This window comes from Humulus lupulus, chromosome 1 (genome assembly GCF_963169125.1).
Source record: "Humulus lupulus chromosome 1, drHumLupu1.1, whole genome shotgun sequence".
Classification (NCBI taxonomy): Eukaryota; Viridiplantae; Streptophyta; class Magnoliopsida; order Rosales; family Cannabaceae; genus Humulus; species Humulus lupulus.
This window is the reverse complement of record NC_084793.1, coordinates 282715236-282724534: the sequence shown is the minus strand read 5'-3', so window position 1 is coordinate 282724534 and position 9299 is coordinate 282715236. Positions and strand designations below refer to the sequence as shown.

General features: G+C 32.1%; 1 protein-coding gene across 1 annotated transcript; it reads left to right on the top strand.

The window, feature by feature from the left end:
* The first annotated feature begins 3688 nt into the window (after positions 1-3688).
* Positions 3689-5813, top strand: LOC133777647 (cyclin-D1-1-like). The gene is made up of 5 exons (XM_062217341.1): positions 3689-4051; positions 4134-4220; positions 4315-4630; positions 4736-4857; positions 5318-5813. Exons 1-5 carry the CDS (start codon positions 3773-3775, stop codon positions 5459-5461), a joined length of 948 nt encoding a protein of 315 aa, XP_062073325.1. The 5' UTR covers positions 3689-3772; the 3' UTR covers positions 5462-5813.
* Positions 5814-9299: the final 3486 nt, after the last annotated feature.

The following is a 9299-nucleotide window of genomic DNA, read 5'->3' as shown; positions in this document are numbered from 1 at the left end:
AGTCACCAAAGTTGCCGAATTATTCTCGACAATGGTCATTAAACTTCATGGACTGCCAAGAACTATTGTCTCTGATCGTGACCCGATTTTTACAAGCACCTTTTGGTAGAATTTTTTGAATTCATGGGTACTCGATTGAAGATGAGCTCCGCTTATCACCCTCAAACGGACGGTCAAATGGAGGTGACTAACTGCTATGTGGAGCAATATTTACGAGCGTTTACGGCTGAGATCCCCAAGCAATGGAGCATATTTCTTCCTTGGGCTGAGTATTATTACAACACCAGCCACCATTCAGCTATCCAGATGACTCTGTTTCAAGTTGTGTACGGTAGACCACCACCTACAATTCCCATGTACAATCGCAGCTCCACTACAATTCAGGCCGTTGAAGATGAATTGGTCACTCGTGATACTATTTTGCAGCAGCTGAAACTTAACTTACAGAGAGCTCAACATCAAATGTGCTAGCAAGGTAACAAGAAACGTCGACATATCGAATTCAATATCAGCGACTTGGTGTTGGTAAAGCTACAACCATATCGCCAAACTACTGTGGCTCATCGGCTTAATTTTAAGTTGTGTCGCCGGTACTTCGAACCCTTTCCAGTTGTTGCGTGTGTTGGACCTGTGGCGTATACACTGGGACTACCATAGGCAAGTCGAATCCATCCCACTTTTCATGTATCTCTGCTGAAACCATTCCATGGTGAGAAACCTACCTTGCATTATCCTTTGCCAGAATTGGATCATGGCCATCGCCCATTACTCACACCATTAGCTATTTTAGCTAGCTGCATTCTTCAACGAGGTCACAAGACTATTCGACAAGTCTTGGTACAATGGTCCCATAGCCCAACAGAAGACTCTACGTGGGAAGATTTTGAGTCCTTCTGTCAATTGTATGGCATATCCGACCTTGAGGACAAGGTCGTGTTTGAGGAGGGGAGTAGTGATAGTCTGGGCCAAGTGCTATTGGACCCCCAAGTAATACAAGCCCAAGTTCAAAGCTGGACTAAAAAAATAGTGGACCAAACTGCTGCGGATGAACCAAAGCTCACAGCCAAATCGCACCAAGCTGCTGTTGAAGAACCAAAGCTCACAACCACATCAAACCAAGGAGAAGAACAGGGGAAGGTGTCGCGTGAGAAACGAACGCGTGTGAAGCCAGGATGGTTGAAGGAATTTGTGATGATGGAGCAATGTTGAAGAGAGAGAGCCTAGGAGCAACAAAATTATGTTGTATATATTTGTGCATTTCCTTATTTGATTTTGTTGGTTGGATATATATATACTAGATTAGTGTTGGTTTTGGGGGTATGTTGAACATTGATATTGCTGTCTGTGGAGTTTAGCACTGACTCCAAGAGTGCCTTTTCTATTAAATAAAGAAAGGAAAGAAAAGAGAAATGGTAGGGCTAGGGTATTCGGATCGTGAACCGTGAGTGAATTTTTTTAATTTGATAAAAAAATATTAGTATATTATAAATATTATATATATGTATATATATTATATTATCAAATTCTATACTTGGTCAGCTTTGGTTTTTTTGGTCGGTTTACGCACTGCTTTTCAAACTGGCCGAATTAGTGTCGGTTTACACCATGGCGGTATCAACGGTTTTCAATTTCATCGGTTCTGGTTTTTTCTGTGTTCGGTGAGTCAGTTTCAAAGGTGTATTCAATTTTCTGGATTTTCCGCACAGCCCTATATTAGAGATATTTGTATTGTCTCAATGGAAAATAAGAAATATTATTACAACTCTATGCAAAATAATACAAAGACACAATGATTGATTAAATAAGATTACAACTCAATATTCATAATACAAATAGATATAGAAAAGAAATAGATGAAGAGAATGATAAGGACTACAACTCTAAAACAAAAAATACAAATAAATATGTAAAGATAAAATAGAATAATAGAAGATAAAAGCAATGGTAGAAGAAATAACAAGAACAAAAAAGAAAAACACTCTCACTTACACAATCAAAGTGAAGAGCATTGGGGATCACTAACTTGAACAAGGTTTACAACCTTTGCCCAAAAGCTTACTTCCCCCTATCTCAAGCACTAAGGGATTTTTTTAATATTGGAAATAGCTCTATGGAATAATCAAGTCTTTTGATATATTATTAGTCCAGTGCTCTGGTGGATAAAAATAGAGTTGTCTTACAAGTGAGCATTAGGCTTCTATTTATAGAGTTTTGAGACACCTTTGAATTTCAAATTCCACCAACCTCCATGGTTGTTACCAATAATTAATTGAATGTTTATGGAATTAAAAAGGAGTTTAGGAAGTTACTTGGGGTGTTAGAACCGTTTAAAGTGGAAAAAAGGGTTGAAAATTGCTGAACACATCTCTGGCCGCGGCCACTAGCATGCCTGGCCGCGGCCACAAGCCATTTTCAGCTCAAAAATGTCATTTTTCCAAAACGTCCCAAATCATTTTCCACATGATTTTGTATCCTCCAAATACCTAATGAGAGTTAAAAATATATCTCCAACAACCATATTTCATAAAGGCTTGTGAAATCCAATCTCAAATGTGTACCATACAATCTACACATTATTGGGTAATATTTTGGAGTTACAAATTTGTAACTGATTTTATAACTCCAAAATATGTCACATTTTGGCACACACATGTGTCCAATTTTGTGACTCTCAATAATATGTTACAAGGTATGACAAATCATATTTTGTGACATTATTTAATCTAACATTATATTATATGAAATAATATAACACTCTATCAAAATATGAAAAGTGAAAAGATGTGGGAATAAAAAGGATATATGTAAATAATGGTTGACTTTTTTCCTCCCAATATAAGAATGAAATTTTTCTCGATTTCGCTATCACAATGTGGAGCAATGCTAATACAATACAAGCATCCATAAAAATGCATGTTGAATGGAACAGAGTTGAGATCGTATTAATTTGTCAAGTTTTCTCTATTTTCCTTTTCTGTCCATTCAATCAGGTTTTGCTAAATCAATGCTAAAAATGATAAAAATACACTAATTTCTAAATAATCACATAATAAGACAGACTAATAAGACAGGAAAAAACGACATTATTATTTATTCAAAATGTCTTCCCAACTATTACTAACCTTCAAAAGAGGAAAGCCATGTGAAGTGTAACCTATTATTCATTCATAGTACACTTTAACTTTGGCTCTGTTTTCATCTCAAGTGACCACTATGTTGAATCATACTGTATTATTTGATTTATTTGCCTTATTGATAGATCTAGCTATAGCCAAGCTAGAATGACTTTTTCTTATTCTTCTTCTTCTTTCCTTTTAAATATTCTATCTCACAATGATCATGATTTTCTTTATTTCACTGTACAGAATTATTCTCAGACCATGAAGAGATCAATTAAGAATTTTATGTATCTTTATTTTTTGATTCATTTATTTTTATTTTGAAAGCACACCAAAACAAAAACAACCCCAGAAGAAATTGTCACCTACCCTCTAGATGGGCCTCATGACTGACCTGACCCTACTAGGTTTGGCATTGTTCTAAACGAAGTTTCATGCAGAAATTGACTGAACTACGTCAAAGAGATTAGGGTTTTAAATCCGCCAGCTGTGGCCGCTTGTACCTGATGATGTTCTCTTATATTATATTCAGTTCTATCTAAAACTTTTAATAGAAAAGAAAAGAAAAAAATAACAAATAAAATGGCACCTATTATTGAAGAGTCTCTGCTATAACATAACACTACTAGATAGTACTATTCTGGGCTATAACTATGTCTTTATCCCAAGATTACTCAAACTTTGATTTACATTGCAACGAAGAAGCTAGTAATGATGATGATGATGTCGTTTCTCATCAGGTTTCCAACTTCAATGACCATATTCTTTGCTCAAATTCAGATTTTCTACACGATGAGGAGAGTTCTATTGTTAACGCCTTTAATTCTGAGGTTGATCAGCATCAAATTTTGGATTCTGATATGATCCGACGGTTTAGAAACGATTCTGGGTTTGTCTCAGCTCGACTAGAAGCAGTCAAATGGATATTAGAGGTGAAGATATCTAATCTTATTTTAATTTGGTATAATATTCATTTGTATTTTTATTAGTATTATTAACTCTATACTGCTATAGGTTCATGCTTACTACCAGTTTAGGCCTGAAACGGCATATCTTTCTGTAAACTATTTCGACCGTTTTCTTCTCTCAACGACATTACCGGTAATTATCTAAATATGTATGTAAAGATATTTATGTTCAAACTAGTATAGCATATGTCAAAGTGTATGATTAATTTTTTTTTATATCAATGCAGAAAGGTAAAGGTTGGCCTTTACAGTTGTTATCAGTGACTTGTCTTTCTCTAGCTGCTAAAATGGAAGAAATAAGTGTTCCACTTCTACTAGATTTGCAAACAAAAGAGCCCAGATTCATGTTTGAGCCAAAAGTGATTCAGAGAATGGAGCTCATGGTAATGGCCATTCTCAAATGGAGATTACGCTTAGTAACACCTTTTGATTTTTTCCATTATTTCATATGGAAACTTTCAAGTATTGGGTTTCAATCAGAATATCAAAACCATCTCATTCTCATCTCCCATACCTCTAATATCATTGTACTAGCATGCCAAGGTAATCTTCTAAAACCAATGTGCAAAGTAAAATCTGTTTTCAATGACTATCACTGTCTATTGTGTCCTTTTGTAACTCAAAACAGTTTGAAAATTTCTTCACCAGTGATGGATTTCCTCGAATTTTCGCCATCTACGATAGCTGCAGCCGCTGTGATCTGTGCGGCTGATCAGTACATTGATGAGTGTGATCAGATATGGGGATGCTTCCACCACAGAGTGAGCAGAGTAAGTTCTGTTTGTTGCTCCCAAATGTTAGTCTAACTCTGCTGCCTCACATGGCTCTCACCAGATTTTTGCTGCTTAATCTCATTACAAAACAAAAATTGTATTCTTGTGAGTAACTGACTAAAATCAAAAGAAGTGGTGCAAAAATGATGTTCATGATCACCCTAAACTGACAAGTATCAAGAAATCTGTGAGGTACCATACAAATATGTGAAAGAGACTTCTTTTTTGCATGGTTTTGGATTTTGGATTTTACCATCACATTCACATATTTACCATATGTAGCATAGTATGTTTGGTAAAAGTACACATATATGTATGTAGTGACTTATAATCAAAAGACAAGCTTAGAAGTTAGAAAAATCTAACTTTTTAACTTGTGATTTTGTTAGAAACTTGTTAGAAGTAGAATAAGTTTTGCTGTGAATTTTGAGAAAGAAGCTTCTATGGATTGGTGCAGGAAAAGGTGAGAAAATGTTTCAACCGTATGAAGCATAGTATTTGCCCATTGCCACAGATGAAGAGGCCAAAATTGCAGCCAGAACCTAGCCCTGTTAGCTTGCTTGAAGTTGAAGCTGCAAAGATTGGGGTGACAGGGACTTGAATGAAAGCAAACACAAAAACATTTGCCTTTTTATATTATCACAATTCTTGAAGTCAATTTCATTTTTTTGTGTGTTTATTTTTTGCTTGTAATTGAGTGTGACCCCTAAAAAAAAGTGTGACTTTTGTAAGGTGATTGTGTGAGGATTCGTCAGCTTATTACACCCCACTTTAACTAGCAAAAAAAAAAAAAAAGATTGTAAGGATTTTTCTTGATTTAAAATAAATTGATTGGTGTAATAATGCAAGACATTATTCTCATTCTGCAATTCAATGTTGCAATGATGCCTACATCATTCTCGTTCGAATTGTTCAAATTGTATTAGATGTAGTGCTGCATTTTAATAATAAGTTCACGGAGCTAGAATTAAGTGTAAGAGGATTATTTTTTTTAATAAAAATTATACAAATATTTATATATAGAGAGATTAATATAAATTAACACACATCTATATTTAATTTTTATAAAAGAAATTTAAGGTATTAAAATATATATCTCTTCTATATATAAAAAAAAAAAAAAAAAAGTGGGTAGATAACATAAATTTTTTTGTTTTAACAGTTTTTTTTGTTAACTTTAACAGAATATTCCAAATATTTAATGGAATATATTTTTAAAATTAATTAAAAATAAATATTTATTAATTATATTAATATAAATTTAAATATTATAAAATATCATTAAATATTTATTAATTATATTTGTTTACCGAGTTTTTTGGAAACTAGAAACATATTAAGAAATAAGAACTAGAAAGAAATGATCAAAGATAAACAAACAAAGTTTTTATGTGGTTGGGGTGTTAATGAGTCTTAGTCCACGAGTCTATTGTATTAGATTTAAGAGAGTTTTTGACAATTGAGTTTTCTGCAAGTTTGAGCGGAGTAATTGCTTACAAACAAAAATATGGGATCCCCGCTACAGTGCACAACTGGCCCTATTTATAGGCAGTCAAGTGCAGTGGGCTTGGGCCGGAATAATCTGAGCCCAATAGGGATGTAATCACGGTTTACTCACTAATGGAGTCATAATACAAAGAATGTTATATAACAAAATGTAGTAATCTGGGCCCATTAGGCCAACTTGGGCATGGCCAAGCCTTACAGCTGCCAATAGTACGTAATTTCAGACTAGTCCGCGTGGGTTTCTAAGGGGATCATAGGGACAAGATTTGTAAGAGTAGTGGCAGTACTATTTCCTAGGAACAGCGTACGTTCCCGTGTGTAACCTCTTCTGCAGGTTAGTTGAGGAGACCAACTTCCGTGTTTCTTGGGGACATGTCAGCGTCAAGGAAAATCAAACTTACCCTATCCAGACGTCTGGTCCGGGTTCCTTTGCTAATGTCCCGGTTCACTTACCAGAGTACTGGTTCGTTCACTGGGACTCGGGTTCATTTTTGATAAGGTCTATTCCCAGACTAGTGAGCCTGCCACCTCTATTGGCATCCCGGAGGATACGGGTAGGTTGGGACCGGTGAGATGAATTGGGCCTGCATCTTGGTCCCGGTTCCCCTGTTATGGTCGCGCCCATCGAACGATGTTGGGCTCATTGATGATTGGGCTATCAGTACTTTCTTCTTCCATCTTCATCGGGCTCAGGATGGGCCCGTATCTCTTTTAAGAGGGCCCTCGAACCCACTAGGTCATACCACATGTTACAGGTGGAAAACAGGGATAACAATATTAATATAATTTAAAATGTTATAAAATATGATTATTATAATAATATTTAATATTATACTATATATTTATTAATTATATGAATATAAATTCAAATGTTATAAAATATCATTATTATAATGATATATAGGGTTTATACTTTTTTGGACCCTGTGTTTTGTCCAATTACTTGTTTGGACTCTGTGTTTTGAAAAATTACTTTTTAGACCCTATGTTTTGTAAAATAGTTAAAATAGAACCCTAACTCAATTTTGATGAAGAAAAAATTGAATATAACAACATAGTTTTTAAGCAGAATGATTTTATTTTTATTCTGAAATGTTAGTTTGGTAAATTATTTGTGATTTTAGTTGAGAAAACATTGACCAAAATCGAGTTTAGGATTCTATTTTAACCATTTTACAAAATATAGGATCCAAAAAGTAATTTGTCAAAACACAGGGTCCAAACAGGTAATGGGACAAAACACAGGGTCCAAAAAAGTATAAACCCTAATATATAATACAAGACTAGATATTTAATAATTATATCAATATAAATTCAAATGCTATAAAATATTATTATAATAACAATGTATAACATATAATATATAATCCTAATTTTTATAATTTTTTACTAGAATAATTATTTAGTAATTATATTAATATAAATTCAAATATTATAAAATATTATTATAATAATATTTAATGCAAAACTAGATATTTAATAATCATATTAATATAAATTCACATGTTATAAAATATTATTATTACAATAATATATATTGTATAATAAATACATTATATATAAGTGATGTGTGAATAATATGACTGTGTAACTAAATAAAAAATTATAATAATATTTATCTTTAATTAAGAATAAACAAGTTTTTTATAAGTGCTATTTGAATTATATCATGAATGTTTTGTATCTTAAATAGAGTAGTTTGTGGTCTAAAATGTTATCGTATTATTTTAAAATATATATATATAAACAATGTTCTCGTTTAATTTTTTTTTTAATATATTTATGTCATTTTTATATATATAATATTATTTATTTATTTAAAATTTAAATGAAAATCAACAAATTTTAATAAAATAATTAATAATTTTTTTAAATAAAATTAAGTTTATTGCATATTACTTAGTATATATAAAAAAAAGGTATACATGACTAGAGTGTCCTAACATCGTGGTTGAAGTGACTAGTAAGACATGAAAATAAAAAAGAAAGAAGTTGCTATATATAAATATATATTTTTGTTAAAATTATTATTAACATTGGTCACCTGATAAAAAAAATATTAATGCTAAAATTATTTAATTTCCCTAACTAAAACAAAAATTGAATATCATCAAGATTATATTAAGAAAATAGGAGAAATATCAGTTTTTAAAATGCCATTCCCATCTTATTTTATTTTCCCTGTCTCTACCCCAAAATTATTTTTTTCATTATCATGAATAATTTTTAAAAACTAACAATTTTTTTTTTTAAAATAGAGCCACGAATAATTTAAGAAAATCAAGGTTAAAATAAAAAAAGAATAATATAGATAAAACAAATGGGATAAAAGAAAAAGCTAGCCAAATGAACGAATGAAATCAGAAAGTATATCAAGTGAGAGTGAGTCCAAGAAAAGAGCTTCATGCGACATTGTTCTTGGCATCAAATTAAGAGCATTTAATGCCTTTATGAAAAGAGTGATATATTATGGTGAACATGTCTCAAAAGGTCTTATAAAATTTAAAATAACTTCAATGATTCTGAAAAGGAAAATAATATAAAAAGAAAACAAAGAAAATATGAAAAACAAAAATAGATATAAAGATTAAAAAAACATTTTAGGAAGGATCATAGGTAGTTGGGAAAGTGCAAAGATAATTATTGCCATGAAGAAGGCCCTAAAAATGGTAATTTCTTTATCAAAACTCTTTTCTTAATGTGAAAGATACAACACCACTTTTTTTAAAATCAAAGAATCAAAATCAAGAGCCTTCATGATAATGGCTACGTGGAATGATGTGAAATGGGAAGCTTCTATGAGGAGCCTTGTTCATGTCCAATAAGGAGGAGTCAATAATTAAAAATATATATATATATATATAAAAAATATTTCCCAGCAAAAAATATATAAAAAAAATCTATATATTTTTATATACCATGTTCAGTCACTA

Coding starts and splice junctions, on each gene's coding strand:
- LOC133777647 (XM_062217341.1), top strand. CDS start 3,773: ATGTCTTTATCCCAAGATTACTCAAACTTTGATTTACATTGCAACGAA. Junction 4,631..4,735: donor CATTGTACTAGCATGCCAAG/GTAATCTTCTAA, acceptor TTTCTTCACCAG/TGATGGATTTCCTCGAATTT. Junction 4,858..5,317: donor TCCACCACAGAGTGAGCAGA/GTAAGTTCTGTT, acceptor GGATTGGTGCAG/GAAAAGGTGAGAAAATGTTT.